This window comes from Oryzias latipes, chromosome 21 (assembly GCF_002234675.1).
Source record: "Oryzias latipes chromosome 21, ASM223467v1".
Classification (NCBI taxonomy): Eukaryota; Metazoa; Chordata; class Actinopteri; order Beloniformes; family Adrianichthyidae; genus Oryzias; species Oryzias latipes.
In genome coordinates, this window is record NC_019879.2 from 14,688,479 (window position 1) to 14,711,102 (window position 22,624).

Sequence of the window (22,624 nt, forward strand, 5' to 3'; positions counted from 1 at the left end):
TTGTGGTACTTACCACATGCAAGAACAAGGTAAGTACAAATAAAGTCCCTTGACCTTTAGGTCTGCACTGGCTGTATGTTTCATGGTATTTACCATGAATTTACCACAGAAACTACCCCTTAAGTACAATGAAACTGGACTGTAAAAAAAGTCGGCCCTATTTACACTCTATTACATGGTACTTTCAGTACCAAATACTGGGTATGTTCACGTATTACCTTTCTGTACAGTGTACATACACACTTGGTCTTCTGACCTTACCAAATGAGACAATGCTAACTTGTTGGTAAAGGTGAAGTAACTGCATTGGAAAAACATATTCCGGCCTGATTACTTCTTGTAACATGTGGTAAATATGAGAAACAAGACAGGAGTGAAAACAACAATCTTTAATATGATACACTTCTGCAGCATACAAAGTGTCATCACAATGAAATTTGTTTTAAGTACAAAACAATTAAAAGCAGCATTCCGAAGAACAGATTTTTTTTCAATATTATTTATCTTTTCTTCCAGAGTTTTGTGTTGTTCCAGGAATGATTCACACTCTTTTGCATAGTTCATGAGTTTGTCACCCTCTGTGAAAACAGGAAATGGCCCCAGATCTTCACCTTTTCCAGCCAATGTCATTTCTGCAATTGTTGCAGTCAAATCTATTGTATTTTTGTCTATATTACAATGGCGACATGTTTGGTCGGACTTTTTGTTCGTCGAAATTCCTTCAGCAGAGTTTTGTAATGGTGCACGACTTCTTCAGGGTTTATAACTGCAAGAGAAATCACAATACAAGCTCAAATGAACATAAAAAGCATAAAGACTTTGATGAAGTATAAAGTATATTTTAATTATTTAATCATTTCTTTTTGCCACATTCTTTTTATTGAATTTTCAAAGTCATAAAAAAAATTCAGAAACATGATTTACAATTATAAATTTCACTCGCGTTAACAAAAATTACAACTTTATCAACAGTTTTTAGGTAATGCTTTCTCTTATTCACAGTCTTATTTTAACACCCCCCTCCCCACCCCAAGAACAAGAGTGCCTCTCCTTAGATATTGACAAAATAAAGAATATAAACTTAACACACTTAAAATTGGGAGAAGAAAATAATAATAATAAATAAAAATTAACAAATTAAAAAACAGGTCTGTTGTACCATCCAAAATTAACAAACAACATTCTATTCCAGAGGATCCATATTCTTTACAAAGTGTATAAAAGGTTGCCGTATATTTTCAAATTCTTCTACTTTGTCTTTCAAAATATATGTAATTCTTTCTAAAGAGACCCCTGACAGGATTTGTTGGAACCATTGGTTTATGCTTGTACTGTGAGTGTTTTTCCAGCGTTTGGCAATACACATTTTAGCATGAATCAAGCTGAGATTTATAAACGCCCTCTCACCTTTGTTGTAGTGATGTATTTTTGGAAATATACCTAATAAGAAAAACTTTGGCTCCAGTGGGATCGGTTTTAAAGTAATTTTCTCTATTATGACTTTCACCACTTGGCAAAATGTTTGTATACATTTGCATTCCCAAGTACAGTGGAAGAATGTTCCTTTCATTCCCATACATTTGGAGCAAACATCTGGTATATTTCTGTTGTACATATTTAAATCCGCTGGTGTTACATATGTAGGCATTAACCATTTGTATTGTGTTAATTTTAGTCTCGAGTTAATTGACACCTTTTGAGCTGCAGCACAAGCACCCTCCCATTCCTCATTTGCAATTTGTTTTTGGAGCTCTTCTTTCCAAGCATTTACTTTGTATTGTGAACTTTCTTTTGAATTAGACAAAAACAGATCATAAAACTCAGAAATGGCACCTTTTTTGGTACTGTCTCTCACCATGAACTTTTCTAAAATTGAGCTTGCTGGTTTATTGAGGGTCTTCTGTGTTTTCCTTACAAAGTTTCTGACCTGGAGAAATTCATAAAAATGTTTTTTGCTCAACTCATATTTATTTTTTAATTCTTCAAATGACATCATGATATCAGAATCTGGAGAATATAAGTCCAGGATGGCGGAAAGACCCTTTGCTGCCCATATTTTAAAGGTGGCATCCGCTCTACCTGGGGTGAAGAATTTGTTCCCCCAGATTGGGCTGTATTGTGTTAATGGTTGAGTTTGGTTCATGTAATTTCAAGACTCTGAACCATATTTGTATCATGTGTTTAAGAATTGGGTTCTTTCTTCTAACCCTAACCCTAACGTCAGACGGAGTCTTGCTTTTTTGTTGTTCCATATGAACCTGGCGAAAAGTTTCTTTAGTTTTGAAAATAAGTCTAGAGGTGGTGGCAGAGGTATGTTTTGAAACAGATAAATTAGTTTTGGGAGTACATTCATCTTTAATATATTTATTCTTCCCATTATTGAAATTGGTAGTGTTATCCATTTCTCTATGGAACTGTTTATCTTTTCCATTAAAGGATCATAATTTGATTCTACTACCTGTTCTAGTCTTGGTCTGATATTGATTCCCAGATATTTGAAATTGTCAACTACATTAAATTGGATAATTTCAGAATTTGGATTTTTTCTTTCTTCTTCATTAAGTAATAAAATAGAGGATTTTGTTTGGTTTACCCTGTATCCAGAGAGATCTCCATATTTTCTGATTATTTCCATTAAAGAAGGTATTGACTTTCTTAATTGAGAGAGAAACACAATCACATCATCTGCACATAAAGCTATTTTGTGTTCAACTGAACCCACCGTGATTCCATGTAGCCCAGTATGGGATCGTATTGCTACTGCTAGAGGTTCGATTGCCATTGTGAATAGCAAAGGTGACAATGGACACCCCTGCCTGCAGCCTTTTGTTATGTCTATTGACTGTGAAGTGTTCCTGTTAGTCAAGATTTTTGCCTTGGCGTTTTTGTAAATGATCTGGACCCACATTTTAAAGTTGGTTCCACATCCAAATTTGTCCATAACCTGTTACGGTTTCTGTTTCTTTGCCCTTGTGCCTTGTTTCCTTTTTGTTCTGTGATGTTTTGAGTTACACTTCCTGTTTTATTTTGTAGTATTTCCTGTTCCGTTGTTGTTTCGAATTTGACCTTGCCCCATCAGTCCTGAGTGTTTCCACCTGTGTCTTGTTGCCTTGTCTGTATTTAAGTCCTGTCTTTTCCTTCCTCCTGTGCTGTTCCATAGGTTAATGTTTCCCCGTTCCTGTGTATTTCGAGATTCGAGTTTGAGTGTTTCTAGCCTGCTATGCAGTGGTTTTGGTTTTGTCTTTAGTTTTTGTTATTAAACCCCGTTCCCCTGCAACCTCCTGCCTCCTCTCCTCTCTGCGCCTGGGTACTTCCCTTTCCCCCCGTAACATTATGGAGCAGCCTTACCAGTACCCAGCAGAGGGGACCTGTCTCTGGTGGACCTCTGGCTCTTCCCAGGTCTACAGGGACTTCAAGGGGAGTCGCCTGGCCGTAAGGGGGGGTCGACCACGTCACCGCCGCCCTCACCGCAAGCCCTCCCCAAACTCCTGGATGGAGCTGGACATTCTCCAGCCACGGGCCTTCCTGGACCCTCTGGACCAGGACCTGTGGCTGTGGGAGGACCCTTACCTGGAGGAGGTGGGGGTCGAGCCCCAGTGGACTTTGGAGGGTCAGCCCCCAGCCTCCTTCTTCAATGGGAGTCGACTGGCTGTAAGAGGGGGCCGCCGTCATCGCCGCCGCCCTTCTCGGCGTCCCGCCCTGGTCCCGGAGGTGAACCCGGAGGCACCCCGTCCCGTTCCGGCTCCTAGGAGGGTCCCGGAGGCACCCCGTCCCGTTCCGGCTCCTAGGAGGGTCCCGAAGGCACCCCGTCCCGTTCCGGCTCCTAGGAGGGTCCCGGAGGCACCCCGTCCCGTTCCGGCTCCTAGGAGGGTCCCGGAGGCACCCCGTCCCGTTCCGGCTCCGAGGACTGTGCTGGGCCCACCACGACCCGTTCCGGCTCCGAGGAGGTTGCTGGATGCAACTCCTCCAGTTCCGGCTCCTAGGAGGGTCCCAGTCGCACCTCGACCCGTTCCGGTTCCGAGGAGGTTGCTGGACGCAACTCCTCCAGTTCCTGCTCCGAGGAGGGTGTCGGATCGTCCACGACCGGTTCCGGCTCCGAGGAGGTCGCCGGACGCCACCCCTTCCGTTCCTGCCGCGGACCCCCAATCCGAGCCGCCTGCAGCGGACCCCCAATCCGAGCCGCCTGCAGCGGACCCCCAATCCGAGCCGCCTGCAGCGGACCCCCAATCCGAGCCGCCTGCAGCGGACCCTGACTCAGAGCCGCCTGCTGCGGACCCGGAGCCGCTTGCAGCGGACCCTGAGCCGCTTGCACTTGCAGCGGACCCTGAGCCGCTTGCAGCGGACCCTGAACCCGAGCTGCCCGCCGCGGACCCCGAGCCGATGCCGCCTGCCGCGGACCCCGAGCCGCTTGCAGCGGACCCTGAACCCGAGCCGCTTGCAGCGGACCCTGAACCCGAGCCGCTTGCAGCGGACCCTGAACCCGAGCCGCTTGCAGCGGACCCTGAACCCGAGCCGCTTGCAGCGGACCCTGAACCCGAGCTGCCCGCCGCGGACCCCGAGCCGATGCCGCCTGCCGCGGACCCCGAGCCGCTTGCAGCGGACCCTGAACCCGAGCCGCTTGCAGCGGACCCTGAACCCGAGCTGCCCGCCGCGGACCCCGAGCCGCTGCCGCCCGCCGCGGACCCCGAGCCGCTGACGAGCGCCGCGGACCCCCAGCCGCCTGCCGCGGATCCAGAGCCCGAGCCGCCAGCCGTTTGCTGGTTAGACTGTCGTTGCTGGTTGGCGCTGCCTCCCGGCCGCCCTCCGGATCCGCTTCGCCGGACAGGGCGATCTCCGGGCCGCCCCCCGGACCCGCCTCGCCGGACTGAACGGCCTCCCGGCCGCCCCCCGGACCCGCCTCGCCGGACTGAACGGCCTCCCGGCCGCCCCCCGGACCCTGCTGCATGTGGCAGTGTGTTCTCTGGACCCCCTCCTCGTGGGCTTCGTTGAGGAACCTCGGTGCGGTTCCTTGAGGGGGGGGTGATGTTAAGGTTTCTGTTTCTTTGCCCTTGTGCCTTGTTTCCTTTTTGTTCTGTGATGTTTTGAGTTACACTTCCTGTTTTATTTTGTAGTATTTCCTGTTCCGTTGTTGTTTCGAATTTGACCTTGCCCCATCAGTCCTGAGTGTTTCCACCTGTGTCTTGTTGCCTTGTCTGTATTTAAGTCCTGTCTTTTCCTTCCTCCTGTGCTGTTCCATAGGTTAATGTTTCCCCGTTCCTGTGTATTTCGAGTTTCGAGTTTGAGTGTTTCTAGCCTGCTATGCAGTGGTTTTGGTTTTGTCTTTAGTTTTTGTTATTAAACCCCGTTCCCCTGCAACCTCCTGCCTCCTCTCCTCTCTGCGCCTGGGTACTTCCCTTTCCCCCCGTAACATAACCTTAAAGAGAAAAGGCCAATGGACCTTATCAAAGGCCTTTTCAGCGTCTAGTGCCAATAAACCTGTTTCTGCTTTATTTGTGTTATAATGAATAATATTTAAAACCCTTCTCACGTTGTGAAATCCTTGCCTTCCAGATATAAAGCCATTTTGGTCTCTATCAATAATGCTTGGCAACGTATTCTGTAGTCGTGTTGCCAAGAGTTTACAGATTGTTTTAAGGTCAGCATTTCACAAACTTATTGGTCTAAAATTTTCACATTTATTTGAGGGTTTTCCTGGTTTAGGTAATAGAATTATCAACGCACTGTTCATTGATGGGGGCAGATTGTTATTTCTAAATGCTTCTTGGAGCACTTCTAATATGGGTGTTATTAGTTTATTTTTAAATTCTTTATACAAATCAACTGGGAGGCCATCTGGACCTGCTTTTTTTCCTGATTTGAGACCATCAATAGCATGTCCAATCTCCTCTTTGCTGATTTCCAGATTTAAAGCCTCTCTTTTGTCATCAGATATAGGTGGAATGGTTAACTGATCTAAGAAATTGTTTATGTTTTCAGTATTTGTTTTCTCTTCTGCATTGTATAACTCACTATAGTATTCTCTAAATGCTTCATTAATTTCAGTGGGATTTACAAGAGTTGTGTCATTTGATTTAATAGATGTTATTGGTGTTTAAACTCCAATTGTTTTATCTACCAAGCCAGCAGTTTGCCTGCCTTGTCACCTTGATCGTAGAAGGATTGTTTCAGCCTTAAGAGACTTGCTGCTGTTCGACCAGCTGATTGTTTATTATATTCTGCTCTTAAAGTTGCTAACTCGTTTATCAGTTGAAAATTATTTTCTTTGTTGACCTTTTCCTGAAGCGTTTTAATCTTGTGTTCCAACTGTTGTCTCTCCCCTCTCCACTTTTTTGATTTTGAACCTGTATAGCTAATGATGTGACCTCTAAGAACCGCTTTGAAAGCTTCCCATCTTATACATGCAGATGTCTGGGCCGTGTTTAATTTGAAATACTCATCAATATGTTTTCCTATATATTTGATAAATTCTTTGTCCTGTAACCATTTATGCTGGAAATGCCACAGGGGTGGGTCTTTAATAATATTTTTATCCATATATACTAAACAACATGGAGCATGGTCTGAGATCACAATGGAGTCATAAAAACAACTGTTAATTTTATGACATAATTCTAAAGAGATTAGGAAATAATCAATCCTGGAAAATGTCTTATATTTACTAGAGTAGCAGGAGTAGCCCTTATCATTGAGATTTAATTCTCTCCATATGTCTAGTAGGTTCAATTCTTTAATGTAACCTTGAATAACCGTTCTGCATTTATTGTGTGATTGATCTGTTCCTGTTGATCTGTCTATTTTAGGGTCTAGAGTACAGTTAAAGTCACCTGCTATGATATATTGTCCTGTGAGTGACGCAATTGTAAGAAAAACATCCTCAAAAAATTTAGCACCATCTATGTTAGGGCCATAAACATTTACAAAACATAAATCCTCTGAAAGTAATTGACCTTGAATGATTAGATATCTTCCCCATTTATCTTTTATTACTTTTTTTACTTGAAAAGGAACTGTATTACGGAATAATATCATAACTCCTCTTGGATTAGAGGAAAATGGGGCTGTAGATACACTGCCTTGCCATCTTCTTTTAATACTTTTCAAATCTTTATCAAGAAGATGAGTTCCTGCAGAAATACCACCTGACCATCCATATCTTTTATTCTGTTCATGACCTGTTTAACTTTGTTTGGATTTTGAAGACCTCTGCAGTTCCAAGAAACAAACTTAATTTTTACTTCTTGTGTCATTTTCAACTATGACATACATATTAACTTGACACTTTTTTGTAGAGAGGCACAAAAAACCCTGGATGCTTAACATTGCATCAAAACAAATCCCCTTTCCCTTTGTTTAAATAAGAAAACACTCCCCCTCCGCCCTGAAAGTCGTCTTCCGTTATCGCCTTTGACCGTTCCACGCCTGCGAGGATTGGTCCCTCCGCTCATCGTCTTTGTTTGAACACTTGTGCTATCTTTTGTAGTAACACTCCATGCTCTATCTTGAAAGATTAAACAGATTTATTCACTGATTATTTTTCACTTATCTTCCACATAAACTTTCCTTCCTCCGTTTAACTGTTGCCACAAACTTTAAAGGTATCCCCGATATTACTTGCTTATTCACTAAGTAATAATACACATATGACATCTCCGTGGGTTTATATTTATGCTGTGTCCTCCTGGATATTCTCGACAAACTTCTGTGCTTCAGCTGGACTTTTGAAGGTATGGGTGCGATCTTTATAGGTCACCAGCAGTTTTGCAGGATGAATCAGCCCGTGCCGAATGCCCCGGTTACGCAGCTCCCGGCGCACCGGGTCAAACTGCTTCCTCAGTTGGTGAAGCCCCGTGGCTAAATCCAGAAAACAACGAACCTGTTTTCCTTTATATTTTATGTCTTTGCTGGTTTTTGCTGCCACCGCGACCGCTTGCTTCTCCCTGTAATCGGCTAACTTCATTATTAATGTTCTCGGTGGCGCTCCAGGTTCCCTCGCCGGCTCGCTCAATCTTCACCGTCCCTCCTCGCGCCTGCATATTCAATGCCTCCGGGATCCACTTCTCCAGGAATGTGTACGGGTCTTCTCCTTTGGCCGTCTCCGGCAGCCCGACCAGCCTCAGATTATTTTGTCTGGATCTGGTTTCCAAGTCCAGGAGTTTGTCTTCCATCCCTCTTTGTTTGGACTCCAGGGCACTCACTGTGGCCTGTAGGCCGGCGACATCCTCTTCTGCACGTGATGTGCGCATCTCCACTTGCAAGATTCGTTCTGTGAACTCATTCATTTCTTTTTTTATATCTCCGTTTGCGGTCCCGATTCCATCAAAACGAGTTGTGAACTTATCCCTCATAGCTCCAATGGCAGCCAGGATCTCATCCGCTTTGGATCTCTCCAACTCCAGGTTCCGTACTCCTTTACCTTCAGCTATGTTGTCAGCCTTCAAATCAAATCAAATCAAGCCTCAGTTCTTTGGGATCTGCTCCTAGTTTGAAAGTCCGTCAGCTTTGGCTGGTTGTTAGTCTCCGGCCTTTGTTTGTTGCCCCTCTGCATTCCTTTTATGTTCTCAAGCCCCTTTACCTAAGTTTTGGGGGAGATTGGAGTATTTTCGCAGGATTTAAGTGTCGGGATAGCAGAGCAGTGAGTATTGCGTCTCATCAGGTGGTCGCCATAACCGGAAGTCCTATTTAATCATTTCTGTTTTGAGTTTGATAAATCTCTGTCAATTCTTTATTGCTTTGACTACAATGATTGAAATCAATCAATTATCCTCATTTATAAACATGATAGATTATTCACAAATTTACTTTTTTGATGAAGTACAAAGTTAGTTTAGTTACATTAAACAAAAACAACAAAAGGGAAAATAAAGGAAAAAAATCAAAATTGCCATCAAAAAAATCTAATTGCTTAGACAAAGAATTACAAAAGTAATGTTTTAATAGGCAATTGCTGTAAATTTCTTCTTTATAAATATTATTTGAACCTACAATTCACATTAGCACAAAACACATGGCAGTGTAAAAAGAAAAAAAAAAAGAAATAAAGAGGCAATTTCATCACAGTTACTCACAAAAATATGTTTTAAACTTTCAAACAGTTACCTTCACTGTTGGGTGGTATTGTTGTCTCCATCATATTTGAAAAAAAAAAAATGAAATTAAAATTAAAAGGAGAAAGAAAAGAAAACGGGAAAAGGCAGTTAAACTGTTCAATCTTGTGAATAATATGTCCACTTGGTGGATTTAGCATACTTTTGCTTACTTTGTGGCTTCTTGGATTCCTGTAATCCATCGTTAAAGGGCCAGCTTTTGTCTGTGCCCAGCCTGTGGACTGCAACAAAGTGATTTTGCGCACCCAGGTGATATGTTATGGCCACCGGCTCAAACCTGTGTAAGCAAATACAATAGTACAACCCAGTATAGAAATAGAAAAATGTTAAGGAATTGAAAATAAAATTTCCCCCAAAATTTCAGGAACAGGACCTGGTCTAAGGTGGACTCAGTGCATAAAATGCAATAAAAATCAACCTATTTCACATTTTCACAAATCAGAGGAAGGTTCCACAAATCAGAAACTGTGTTTCATGTGTTCTTTAGTATTTAATGCATAATTTAATCCAGGTTTGAGCAGTTTAGGTCCTGTGGTTTTTGAACAGGACCCGGTATTAGGTGATCGTAGAGCGAAAAATGCAGCAGAATGTTCCTTTAGTGCCCTCGCGAATCTGAAGCTGTGAATCAGAAGCCAATTTCAGCATCGTCACTCAGGGTGCATTCAGTTTTAAAAGTAAATATTTAACCTTGTTGTTTTACATCTTTTCCCGACATTATATTAAAATAAGTTCATGTTTGGAACAATAGTTACAAAAAAAAGTGAAGTTGTGAATAATCTATCATGTTTATAAGTAAGGGTTAATTGCAGACGAAGTGTGCGGTTACTACTTTTTAACTCACGCCGTGGAAGCCTGAACCGTCCGACGCGAAGCGCGGATTGCGTTAAAAAGTAGTAACCGCACACTTCGAAGGCCATTAACCCGCTTATACCATGGTCATTTACAAAAAAAAAAAAATTTCAATCAGTTTTAGTACTTTATTCTTGTTTTTTGTTCAGTTTAGATCACTTTTTCACAAAAAGAGGACTATTTTTTATGTGTTGCTGCGCGTTGTCATGACTACAAGTTCAGGTGCGGAGCCTGCACTGTAGCGGAAAAATGTAGGATCATATGGTGATCGTCATGATAAAATAATCAAAGCGTCATTGTGCACCTTACCGCTAGTTATTGTCCAGATGATGAAGCAAAGCGTGTTAAAGAAACAAATACACAAGTAGCTTCCAAGATTTTATTATAAGAAATCTCTAACAATAAAGCTGAACATTAGCTGTCAACAACAACAACAAAAACGGTTTTATTAATTAATAAGTTATTTTACATCGAGCCTGTTAACTTTGAACCGAACAAAAAAGTCGGCTTTAGGAAGACAGAATTATTTATTTAAAATTAAATTCAACATTGGCATTAATCGTAAAATTTGACAGAGATACTGGCATGTCCATCATATTGCTGTTCGAAGGACCAATATTTAGTTTTTGTGGACCCTGACCACTGCTTGTGGCGACGTTGCGGGACGACAAAATGTTGCTCCATTCTCTCCTCTCCTGGAGTGACGGAGCCCAGTAAGCCTGCAGGCTGCTTTCACAGCGGTGCCCCGTCACAGACATGATTTGGCGTGATTCCAGACCGGCGTCTGAGAGTCGACCCACAGCCGTGCTCCGCAGGCTGTGGTTTGTGTAAATCTGCGACAGACCCACCTTAAAAAAAAACAATCATAAACATGCAGGCAATTTACAAAAGAGGAAGAGAGGTTTGACAAAACAGGGCTATGTAGATGCACAGACCTCTTCACTAATTTTTTTTAGCATTGCTCCCAGGTAGTTGACACCCATCGGTTCCCTGGAGTACCAAACCTCAGCTGCTGCAGTGACGGAGCGCTTCGGATGCAGATAAAAAGATTTTGCATCTGGGGGACATTTAGAGATGTATTTCTTGAAACTTTGTATTGGGCACAGAGGATCCCCGGGTCTTGCAAACATAAAACCTCTTAGGTTTTGCTTGTGTGGGTCGTTTGGAGTTTTGTGGTTTTTAGTGTCCGGATTATGTGATAGGCTGAGGTATTCCGCGCCTGCCTCGTCTCTGTGGATGCTGAAAGATGCCATGGTCAGCTCACGGCACCCCTCCCTCCCACGTCGAGCCAAACACAGCTGGATGTCAAACCACACCTTTCTGACGAGGCCGAGGGGCGTGTCGGGAGACAGCGCAGATGAGCATCTGATTTTCTCCAGGTCCGACTCAGGAATACGAGGATGGTGGGAGCTGGTGTCTTTCCCACTCTTTCTGTAGCGCTTCATTATTGCCTTAAAAACCGCATTGCTGCTCTTAAACACGGTGTCGCTGATGATGTTGACGTCTCTTAGGTGGCGATTGATGCCGGCTCTCAAGCTCCTCAGACTGGCAACACTGTACTCTCCTTCTTCCTTAGTGGACTGAACAGACGCATATAAAGCCGCAGACTCTCATTGAGAGTGGTGGCAGTGTAGTTTTCAAAGTTAATATCCATGTTTTTTTGAGCCGGGAATTCTTGAAATATATTAACTGCCCATTTCGTGATTTTCTTTGTGTTTACCTCATCCTTGTCATCTTCCAAATAGTTCAATTCTTCCGGTGACACTTTTTTGTGTCTCCTCTCCCTCTTTTGATGTTCTTGTCTCTCTTTCTCTGTGGCTGCATCCCAGTCATCAAAATTATCAAATTCACCGAACAAGTTAAAAGAAACAACAAAATCACTCATGTCTTTTGCTGTGTTGTTGTAAAATTTGAAATAACGTCTTTTAACGTATGTTTTAAGTTTATTCTAGCGCAGTGATATGTGACCGGAACTTCTTTTTTCACCGTGCGGTTATCAGGTTTTAACGCATACCCAGCAGCCAATCAGAATCGAGTATTCACCCGGACCATGGTATAAATGAGGATAATTGATTGACTTCAAGCATTGCAGTCAAAGCAATAAATAATTCACACAGATTTATACAACTCAATTTTATGGTGCCTGTCAGTCTCCTCCCCCTCCCCCTCCTGCTCTGCTCCTGACTCCACCAGCTGGGACCTATTCACCTCATCACCTGCTTCTGCTCTTAAGGAGATCCAGACGCATTAGCCAACGCCAGTTTGTTGCCCTTTATGGTGACTATACCTGGTCTCAAGTCTAGTTCATGGTTCCGTGTTCAAGTCTGGCCTCGTGTTTAACTTGCCTCTCCCTGTCTCAGGATTCCAGCCTCCAAGTGTCCCCAGTGTGGATGTCAGTCCGGTGGAAACCTCAAGCTTTGCCAAGCCACGCTATTACCTCCAGCCAAATCCTCTCCAGCTGCCATCCAAGCCACACCAAGTTTCCTGGAAGGAAAATAAAACTCATTACTTACCTTTCACCAATCCTTGTCCTCATTCTGGGTTTCAGCGTCTGGGTCTGTCAATCCTTCAAGTCATGACACTCAATACAGAAATGATGAAATAACTAAAATATACTTTGTACTTCATCAAAGTCTTAATTGTTTGAATGCTGTAAAGCATTCAACCCTTTGTTTTTCTCTTATGCTATCTTCCGCCGTTTTTCGACACTTAACTACTACATTTTTTAACCATTCAACTTTTAAAATGTTCAGCTCTTTCAGCTCATATCGCTATGACTTTTGTTTTTTTCAAATCCTTCAACTTTTTAAGATATTCCAGTTTTCCAGGATTTTTTGCCCTATTAAAATACATAGGAAGTTATGGTGCATGATGTCCCCGGTTCAAGACTTTTCAAGGTTTTCCAGGATTTTTCTCAATTAAAATACATGGAGAATCCTTGAAACCTTTGTTTCTTTCAACCATTATAACTTTAACATGCCTTTAGTTAGAAACACCGTTCAAACATTAAACTGCTCACAAGACTTTGGACTTCAATATAAGTTTTGAAATTATTATGGGATGGCAACGCCAACTACAGTTTGACGGCCATTTTGTGCCTAAAAGTGAGGCGATTTTAAACTTCAGTTTTTACTTATTTTAACCATTTTACTATTACAATGTTCAGATCTTTTAGCTTAATCCTTTCAGCTATTACTTTTGGTCTTTCAAATCCTTGAACCTTTCAAGATATTCCAGGATATTCCAGGATTTTCCAAGATTTGTGCACCATTGAAATACATGGAGAATCCTTGTAAACTTTTGTTTCTTTCAACCATTATAACTTCAACATACTTGTAGCTAAAGACACCGTTCAAACATTAAAATGATCACATGGCTTTGGACACAACATAAGTTTAGAAATTATTATGGGATGGCGACACAACCTACGGTTTGGCGTAATCAGAGGCAAAGGTTGCGTTTAACTGCATCCATACCTGGAACTGAACATATTGAAATACATTGGAAATGAACATTTAAGAAATATGGGCGTGGTTAAATGACCTCTGTTGCTAAGGACGTTGAAAAGTTTACTTTTTTCGATTCGTCTAAACTTGACGTTTATTTGTTCGTCATGCCCAGGCGACCTAAACATAAAATGGTTGCTATGGAGACAAAATCAATAGAAAAGCCGCCATTTTGACAAAAGTGGATTTTCTATCAACTTATAACATGCAGCTTTTACCAATATGATACTCTCAAACAATATGTTTTTTTTGAGTCAGTTGATGAAGCTGATTCCAATGCTAGCACTTTTAGCCATTTTAGCAACATCTTCACATTTTCAACAGTTCAGCCATTTTTCAACAATTTCAGCTTTCAAAAGCTGAAATTGTCTCGAAAAGTCCCGTCCCTTTAACTGTCTCCACCAATCATTCTTGAAGGCTTAATCACATGTCATCAGTCTGACCAATCAGAAGTGCTTAAAGTCTTCACTTCCTTGTTCTTAATTCTGCTGATAAAGTCGCTCAGTTCTAACAAAAATACCGGCTAAAGCTCTTCTTTAGCGGTGTAGCTTTCCACAGAGTCCGGTGTCAGACCGTGAAACAAGTGGACAATACAATAAATCTCAGAGACGCCAGTCTTTCTGCAAGTTTTCGGCACTTTTCACACTACATCTCCCATGATGCATTGGCTTAAATAGCCAGTGTCCCAGCGCACAATGAGTTGTCCTTGCGAAACGCCTTGAAACCCCAACAAACAAACAGTTTCTAAATTTTCTAATTTAACTTTCATTTCATCTCTTAGAAAAAACAGCCGCAACTTCCTGCTTTTCCGGCCACAATTATCACAAAAATACACGTGAGATTGCGGGCGGGCGGGGGGGGGGGGGGGGGGGCTGTCGATCAATACAGACCATGAATTTCTGTTTTTTTTTTTTTTTGGATGCTGGTGTGCCGCGGGATTTTTGTCAAGGTTAAAGTGTGCCGTGGCTCAAAAAAGGTTGAAAAACACTGCTCTAGAAGACCACGATTATTGTTAAAATGTATAAAAATAAATGTTAACATCTAAAACCAAATTGTAAATATGTAGATTTGATATTTATATGAAAATCCTTTTGAGATTGTTAAAAATAGCTCAGATTAAAATAATACAGTCAACAGTTTTTAGGTAATGCTTTCTCTTATTCAGTCTTATTTTAATACCCCACCCCCCCACCCCACGAACAAGAGTGCCTGTCCTTATTTATTGACAAAATGAAGAATATAAACTCAACAAACTTAAAATCAAGAGGAGAAAAAATAATAATAAAAGAAATTAAAAAACAGAGGTCTGTTGTAGCATCCACAATTAACAATCAACATTCTATTCCAGAGGATCCATATTCTTTACAAAGTATATGAAAGGTTGCCATATATTTTCAAATTCTTCTACTTTGTCTTTCAAAATATATGTAATTCTTTCTAAAGGGTCCCCTGACAGGATTTGTTGGAACCATTGGTTTATGCTTGGACTGTAAGTGTTTTTCCAGCGTTTGGCAATACACATTTTGGCATGAATCAAGCTGAGATTTATAAATGCCCTCTCACCTTTGGTGTAGTGATGTATTTTTGGAAATATACCTAATAAGAAAAACTTTGGCTCCAGTGGGATCGGTTTTAAAGTAATTTTCTCTATTATGACTTTCACCACTTGCCAAAATGTTTGTATACATTTGCATTCCCAAGTACAGTGGAAGTATGTTCCTTTCATTTCCATACATTTGGAGCAAACATCTGGTATATTTCTGTTATACATATTTAAATCCGCTGGCGTTACATATGTACGTATTAACCATTTGTATTGTGTTAATTTTAGTCTCGAGTTAATTGACACCTTTTGAGCTGCAGCACAAGCACCCTCCCATTCCTCATTTGCAATTTGTTTTTGGAGATCTTCTTTCCAAGCATTTACTTTGTATTGTGAACTTTCATTTGAATTAGACAAAAACAGATTATAAAATTTAGAAATGGCGACTTTTATGGTACTAAAGACCCTTTGCTGCCCTTATTTAAAAGGTGGCATCTGCTCTACGGGAGCCAAGCTGTCAACAAGTTGAACTGTCAGTCACGTGGCTGCGCTGGAGATTCCCAAACACCAAATGATTTCGTACAGTCACAAAGACGAGGAGGAAGAGAGTGAAGCTGAGAGCACAGCCTCCTTTTCAGCATAACAAGCCCCATATATTTTGAACACGCAACACATTGAACATTGCACAGAGGTCATCAACCTCTCCCCCTTCCACATTCACGGTGCAACAAAAAGAAACAAACATAACAGGAAGAATAAACTAAGGTGGAACAACAAAACTGTTATATGAAAAGAAACGTGGGCAAACAGAAACGCTACTGCTGAGCCCTAATTAGATCAGGAGACCAACTCCCATAATCCCATGCTGCTAACAGACCTAAAATGCACATGACCCCCACTACAATGTTACATTTCAATATTTCTGTCAACGGAGATTTCCGTCATAGCCTGCGACACATGTTACTACCAGCAGGGCAGCGGACCGCTAGGCAGGTGGCTGATATAAATCGAACCACCGTCAGTTCTGTCCAGGGGTGACGTTTTCCGTTACTTTGTCGTCTGTTTCGAACACGGGGAAACACACGTGAAAAGCAAAGACTGAACTGCCCGCAACTGGAAGATACTGAGAAGCTCGAAAAGCTGCACTTTTTGGTGGGTATGACTGTGAAAAGCCACCTAAACAGCTGAATGAAAGTCTCCAGGCGCCGCAAATGCTTGAAGCTGTTTTGTCATTCGAGCGCAAGCTGACTGTCATGGGGCATGCACGTTCCATTTTATTGTTTTTTGTTCGAATCCTCAAAATAAAAATGATATATGATAGCTAACATAGATACATATTGCATGTGTTGCCTTCATTATTGGGCTTAAATAGGGCTTTTAATATTTTGCGGCTCCAGACATTTTTTTTTGTTTTTTGATTTTTTTCGTCCAATTTGGCTCTTTCAACATTTTGGTTGCCGACCCCTGTTCTATGCCTTACTATTTAACACACTTAAAAAAACAAAACAAAATTAACACACTAAAGTGTGCTGTATGGAACAGGACTAGTTCCAGCAGAATGTAACTTCAGCACATTGTAAGGAAAATATATTTAACTATGAATTGCATTAACATTCAAAAAATTTGCATGCAATCATAAATATTTATATTTTTTTTTGTAGTAGCCTAGTCATTTTCATTAGATGTCCATAAAAAACAATGAACAGCACCGGTGATCAAGGGCAGCCCTGCCGAAGTCCAAATTGCACCGGGAACAAGTCTGACTTACTGCTGGCTATGCGAACCAAGCTCTTGCTCCAGTCATACAGAGACCGGACAGCCCTCAGTAAGGCTCCCCGGAACCCATACTCCCAGAGCACCCTCCACAGGATACCATGGGGGACGTGGTGGAACGCCTTCTCCTAATCCACAAAACACAAATAGACTGGATGAACTCCCACAAACCCTCCAGCACCCTAAAGAGGCTGTGGAGCTGGTCCACTGTTCCACGACTAGGACGAAAACCGCACTGTTGTTCTTGGATCTGAGGTTCGACTATCGGACGGACTCACCTCTCCAGTACCCTTGCATAGTCTTTCCGAGGGAGGCTGAGGAGTGTGATTCCCCAGTAGTTGGAACACACTCTCCGGTCCCCCTTTTTAAAAGGGGAACCACCACCTCTGTCTGCCAGTCCAGTGGTACAGTTCCCGACTGCCACACCATGCTGCAGAACGTGTCAGCCAAGACACTCCCACAGCATCCAGAGACTTGAGGTTCTCAGGGCGGACTTCTTCCACTCCCGAGGCCTGCCACTGATTGACTACCTCAGTGACTTCAGCCTGGGTGATAGACAGCCTCACCCCAAACTCCTCATTCTCTGCTTCCTCCGCTGGACAGTTTGCCAGAATCTCTTCGAGGCCAACTGATAGTCCTTCTCATGGCTTCCCCGGACTCCTCCCAGGACCAAGGTATGGGGAACAGTAATAAAAAAAAAAGTTTCCTCTAAAGAAACAGAGACTGGTTCTTTTTATGAACCCGCTCTGGAAGCTCTGAGGGTCCAAACGGGGTGTTAACCTGCCTGCGTCTCAACACCCCATGGTGCCTTTTGTATGTGTCAACGACTGAAAAATCACCCATAACTGAGACCCCGCCTTATAACCCAGAACCTCACGACACAAGAACAGTTTTGTTCCCTCTGCAGTCAGACTCATGAACACTTTTTAACTCCTCCCCCCTTAAACTTTTCACTTGTATGTCCAGTTACCAGTCCACTACCTCCACCTTCGTCATCCTCAGTTTGCACTATTGTACTTCTATTTATTTTTATATTTTGCTTACTGATGTTTATTTTTGTTATTCTCAAGTGTTTTATGACGCACATTAGCACCGCAGCAAATTCCTATTCTGTGAATCTGCCCTGTTCACTGAAAATGGCAATAACTACTCCTTGAATCCTTGAATAACTTTAAAAAGATCATGCACGATTGGTTTTATATAATATCCCTTTCTGTTAGAAGCTATGTCTCTACTTTATTTGTTGTGTTTTTGGATGAATGCGGTGTGGCACAGACAACACTTCAGACTGAGCTGAGCTCAGTGCATTGCCTAAGTATGCTGTGGTTGATTGAATAAATGAGAGTCAGCATCCAGAAAGAGTGTTTAGAACTCTGGAGACAGTTCCTGCTGGTGACCAGAGGAGGAGACAGAATTCTGACTTCTGACAATTACATACTTTGTGTTACTTTCGTTTATTTGTTTATAAGTTTACCTTTTTTTTGTCATGTCCAACAGCTGAGCAAACATATAAGAGATGAGGGCCTCTTGTGTTGGACATATTTTATTTTTACAACAGGGATGAATCTTCTGAATTACTAGAGGTATGTCTGAATAAACCCCTTTTGTAATCTAGACCAAACTTTATTCATCTTAATCATATTTGTAACATTTTGTTGTTAGACCGGACGGAAAAGGAAAAGAGGGAAGAAGGGATAGGGATGTTAGAGAGGGTGGGTAGGAGGAGTGTTTATGTTCTTCTAAAGTGGATGATGGAATGTTTTTTGATTTTAAATGGTTTATTTTAAGCAATCAAATAGGAATAATACACAAAAGCAATACAATCATCAGTTATACATTCGTACAATAAGTAATCAAACTTTGGATAATTAGACATATTAATAAATATTGCTTGAAAGGGAGTGGAAGGAAGTGATGGGAAGGAAGTGAAACATATATATATATATATATATATATATATATATATATATATATATATATATATATATATATATATATATATATATAAATAAATCCCACCCCTGTTCTACCGTAACCATTTTATTACATGATTTATCAATATCCGGTTCCAAACTTTTATCAGACAGAATTAAGAATCTTGAAATATCAATAAAGCACATGACAAAGATGAATTACTTAAATTATTTTGTAAAAAATAACTTTTAGAAATCAACATGGCAATGAAGTACCCAAAATATATGCAAATTATATTACTTATAAAAGTCATTGATATGATTAGAAAATAATATTATATCAGTAAAATAAACATAACACTGTTTAAGGAATTTTCATAGCAAAATTTGTATCAAAAGTTAAAAATATGTGCAAAACTATGCTACATTAGGAAAAATCATGAATTTATTTATCAATTTTTTTGGAGCAAGTGAAGTAATATCATTAAAAGTCAACCAATTTAACCATTTTCAAATTTTTTTTAATCATTTGTTTTGTTTTATTTTTTGTATTTTTATTTTTTTAATTTTTTTATGATAAAGTAATGCTGTGAAGTAAAATAAGAAGGGTCCATATTCTGTCGATTGTCCAAGGTTGGAATTTCTTCTTCTGCTGATTAACAGCTGTTCTTCTTGGTTTTAAACAGTTTATAGTTCTCTTCAATGTTATGTCTGCAGACATTAGACTCAAGTCCATATCCTTCTTCAGCTGATAACAGCGGCGCCTAAGAGTTGAGGTCAAGTTGTCTGCAGGTCAGAGCTGTGCTGTTAAATTAGGTCACTTCAAACTTTTGGAGAAAATGATGAATCTAGGCGTCATATTTCTTGAATTTATTTGGCTCTTTGATTTATTCCTTCATGTTGGTTCAGACGAACGTGAACAAACACTTCTCAAAGTCCTTCATGGTGTTCACAACCTGGACCTTGGACCGGTCCGGTGGACCAAGTGGTTTGACGTAAATCCTGCAGCCTTAACCCAGAGGTGAAATTAAGCCGGAACGGTCCGGAGCGGCGTTCCGTTAAAAGATTTCGAGGCGGAACGCCGTTCTAGTTGGGAGGAGATCCGCTGTGTTCCTGTTTTCACTTCATAACACATGACAGAAGCATTTTTTTATTTGGCGTATCGACCGATAAAATGCTCTGGATCTCTTTCCCGGTCTGCCTCGTAGCTTTCGCTCTCGCTTCGGTAAACAAGCCTAATGCGCATGCGTGGAAACGTGGTACGTTTGATTTTTTGTTGGGGGACATTCAATTCGATCAGCCAACTGAGCATTAATGTTTATGCCACACGGAGGAGCAACGGGACGCGAAAAACAATAAATGAATCAAACTTCACGTCACTAATGTGATTGGTCAGTTTAAATTCAATATAAATTTAGTTCACGATAGACAAAGGAAATCTTGATATGGAAAAATAACGCAGCACGTTATTTAAAAGAAAAAGCAAAAAAAGAAGAGCATGCAGAGAAAAATAAATCAGATATTTAAGAGGAAATTCCAAAGTGAGGATGAAGATGTGCAGACAAACACTTCTGAAGGAGAGGATGAAAAAGTGAAAAGTCGAAATGCAAATTGCATTGAAGAACCCACTGAGACACCAGGGCCATCAAGTCAGTAAGATGCATTTCTTTTTTCGTTGTATCCATGAACAATTTGTCACATTTTGTTTTATACACCTGGAAGGTTTAAGCTAACGAGAAGGGATGTAGATCATTCAGTAGAATGTCTGTATTTTATACCCTTACAGGACACCGTAGAAAAGTTTAGTTCTGTTGCTGGATGTATGATGGCTGCATGCTCGACATTAAAGCAGTGTTCTAGCTGCATCTAGTGTGATCCTTGACGCACACAAACATACAGAGATTTGAGAGAAATCTACAGTCTCTATTTGATATCTAATGTCAGCAAAGCCACGCGGATATCGCTGAAATATGTCACCTCTCTGACTGGCACACCGCTGAGCGGGTATCGAGGAATAAGAGTCGATTTCCATGGATGAGCCAATGAGCGTTTAGATCCCGCCCACTTTCACTGATTGACAGACTCATTCTCCTGAAAAAGCTCTTTATGAAATAAATCAGTCATTGTGAAAAACAGCAACATGAAATAAAAACAAAGCTACTTTGGAAAATATTGATTTTGAAATACGAGCTTCTGAAAAAAGACAGTATTAAAAAGATATTCAACATGATTAAAAATGAATATTTTAAAATGATGTTTTAAAATAATGAACAGGTTTTTAAAGTAAAATGAAATATATTGAATAATATTATGGCTTATTTAAAAGCAGTGTGCAGGTTTTTCACAATTTCATGATCTTTTTATATATTTATGAGATATTTATTGGTTGATTGTGTATTTGCATGAGGCCATATTTATTTATTTAATTAAATATTTATTTATTTAATTATGAACAGTATAGGACTCCATTGATTTCACCAGGCTACAAAAAGATAAAAAGTGTATGAAAATACAAGCCTGAACTCTAGTGGTCGGTTTTGGTACGTGCACCTGACTCCATCTGTAGTGTGTGGGATGTAAGTGGTACATAACTACAAAGGGTTTTCAGGTCTCAAATTACATCACTCTTTTTGACTTTGATGTGCAACTTTTAAGTGTTGTTGTTAGAAAACATCTGAACGGTGTTACACATATTATTAAATGAAACATCTTGTAATATATCAAATTTTTTTTCATTTGCAAAACCGTTGTTTTTTGTCAGATCAGTCAGATAAACTGGAGCAGAGCAGACTGCAGTCACGTTCGTCATCTGACGTGTGTTCTCGTGAACGCACCAGAGGCCCAGCAAAATGCTATGCCCCTTTGCTTTTTTTTGTCAATATTATTGTCAAAGATGAGGAAATAAACAATACAAACTTTTTTAAGCATTAGTAATGGCATGTCAGCCAAAAGAACTGCTGTTTTAATGCTAATAACAATATTAAACTGAAGAATGTGATCCTTTCTTTTTTACCAGCCATCCACTCTGTTCTTCCTTATTTACCACCTTTCCAAAGTTTTCTACCCTTCTCTTCCCCTCCCGTATGTTCCAACTCTGCCTCTGTCCCCAGCTTGTGACAAAGGAGGAATACTTGACATTAGATCCAGGATGCTCTTGGGTTTCAATGATAAGGCTCCTATGGGAGTTTCATTGACTTTAATAAAGTTGTGATTTTCTTTAAAAAAATTATTGATTTAATTATAAAAATGTGCGCAAAAAAGTGAGGATCCCTTTTAGGACCTGACGGAATTCCCTGTTGTGAAGCACCGAAGGTCGTTTCTCCCCTTCTTCCCTCCTCCTTCTTCCCCCCTCCACTGAGGCTCCAGCGGAGCGCCGCGTCCTCATCAGCTGTTCCGACGGCGTGCAGCGGTGTCGCACCGAGAGCTGTCCTTCAGCATTCCCCCCCATTTCCTGTGCCCTTTCCCTCCCGGAGAAGCCCATGTGACTCCAGCCGCTTTTAGAAAGAAGAAGATAAAGATGAGGTATGCTTGCATCTTTGTGAATTTTTTGCCAACTTTGCGCGTGAAGGAGCCTTGACGTTGCTGTTGGCCTCCGCAGGTGGAATGAACGCCTCGTTTGCTGCGTCCTGCTGTTCGTGGTGCCCGCTGCGCTGCAGTGGCCAGGTAAGACAGTGCTGCCAAAAACTCAATAAATAAATAAATAAACGAATAAAATTAACATAATAAGACATACAACAAAAATGCATGCGACAAATATTGCCTCAAGAAACACCATCAATCATACCTCCAGTTAACTCCGTAATTACGCGCAACCGATGATGATCCATGATCTGGTTTGAGGCTATACCTGCGCGTTTTCTTCGGGTATAAAGTCAGAACTGTGCTAAAAAGAAACAAAGTAAAAAGTTCCTAGCAGTAAAATCAGTGTCTGTTACT

At 41.0% G+C, this 22,624-nt stretch overlaps 3 protein-coding genes across 3 annotated transcripts in view; 2 read left to right on the plus strand and 1 right to left on the minus strand.

Annotated features, from left to right (window-relative positions):
- Positions 1–3,187: 3,187 nt before the first annotated feature.
- On the plus strand, positions 3,188–7,855 carry LOC111946796 (extensin-like). The gene is made up of 2 exons (XM_023951130.1): positions 3,188–4,358; positions 7,711–7,855. Exons 1-2 carry the CDS (start codon positions 3,334–3,336, stop codon positions 7,853–7,855), a joined length of 1,170 nt encoding a protein of 389 aa, XP_023806898.1. The 5' UTR covers positions 3,188–3,333.
- A 2,463-nt stretch (positions 7,856–10,318) lies between these two features.
- LOC110014204 lies at positions 10,319–12,418 on the minus strand. The gene is made up of 2 exons (XM_023950845.1): positions 10,889–12,418; positions 10,319–10,801 (listed from the first exon to the last, which is right to left on the minus strand). The coding sequence occupies exons 1-2, from the start codon at positions 11,396–11,398 to the stop codon at positions 10,481–10,483; spliced, it is 831 nt and encodes a 276-aa protein (XP_023806613.1). The 5' UTR covers positions 11,399–12,418; the 3' UTR covers positions 10,319–10,480.
- A 9,638-nt stretch (positions 12,419–22,056) lies between these two features.
- Positions 22,057–22,624, plus strand: part of LOC101173591 (collagen alpha-1(XVIII) chain) — a 120,359-nt gene continuing 119,791 nt past the window's right edge. The window contains exons 1-2 of the mRNA XM_023950666.1: positions 22,057–22,210; positions 22,287–22,351. Of these exons, the coding sequence (XP_023806434.1) occupies positions 22,206–22,210; positions 22,287–22,351 (70 nt within the window). The 5' untranslated portion in view covers positions 22,057–22,205. The remainder of the gene's footprint in view (positions 22,211–22,286; positions 22,352–22,624) is intronic.

Coding starts and splice junctions, on each gene's coding strand:
- LOC111946796 (XM_023951130.1), top strand. CDS start 3,334: ATGGAGCAGCCTTACCAGTACCCAGCAGAGGGGACCTGTCTCTGGTGG. Junction 4,359..7,710: donor GCGGACCCTGAACCCGAGCT/GCCCGCCGCGGA, acceptor TCTGTGCTTCAG/CTGGACTTTTGAAGGTATGG.
- LOC110014204 (XM_023950845.1), bottom strand. CDS start 11,398: ATGAAGCGCTACAGAAAGAGTGGGAAAGACACCAGCTCCCACCATCCT. Junction 10,802..10,888: donor TAAAAAAAATTAGTGAAGAG/GTCTGTGCATCT, acceptor TTTTTTTTTAAG/GTGGGTCTGTCGCAGATTTA.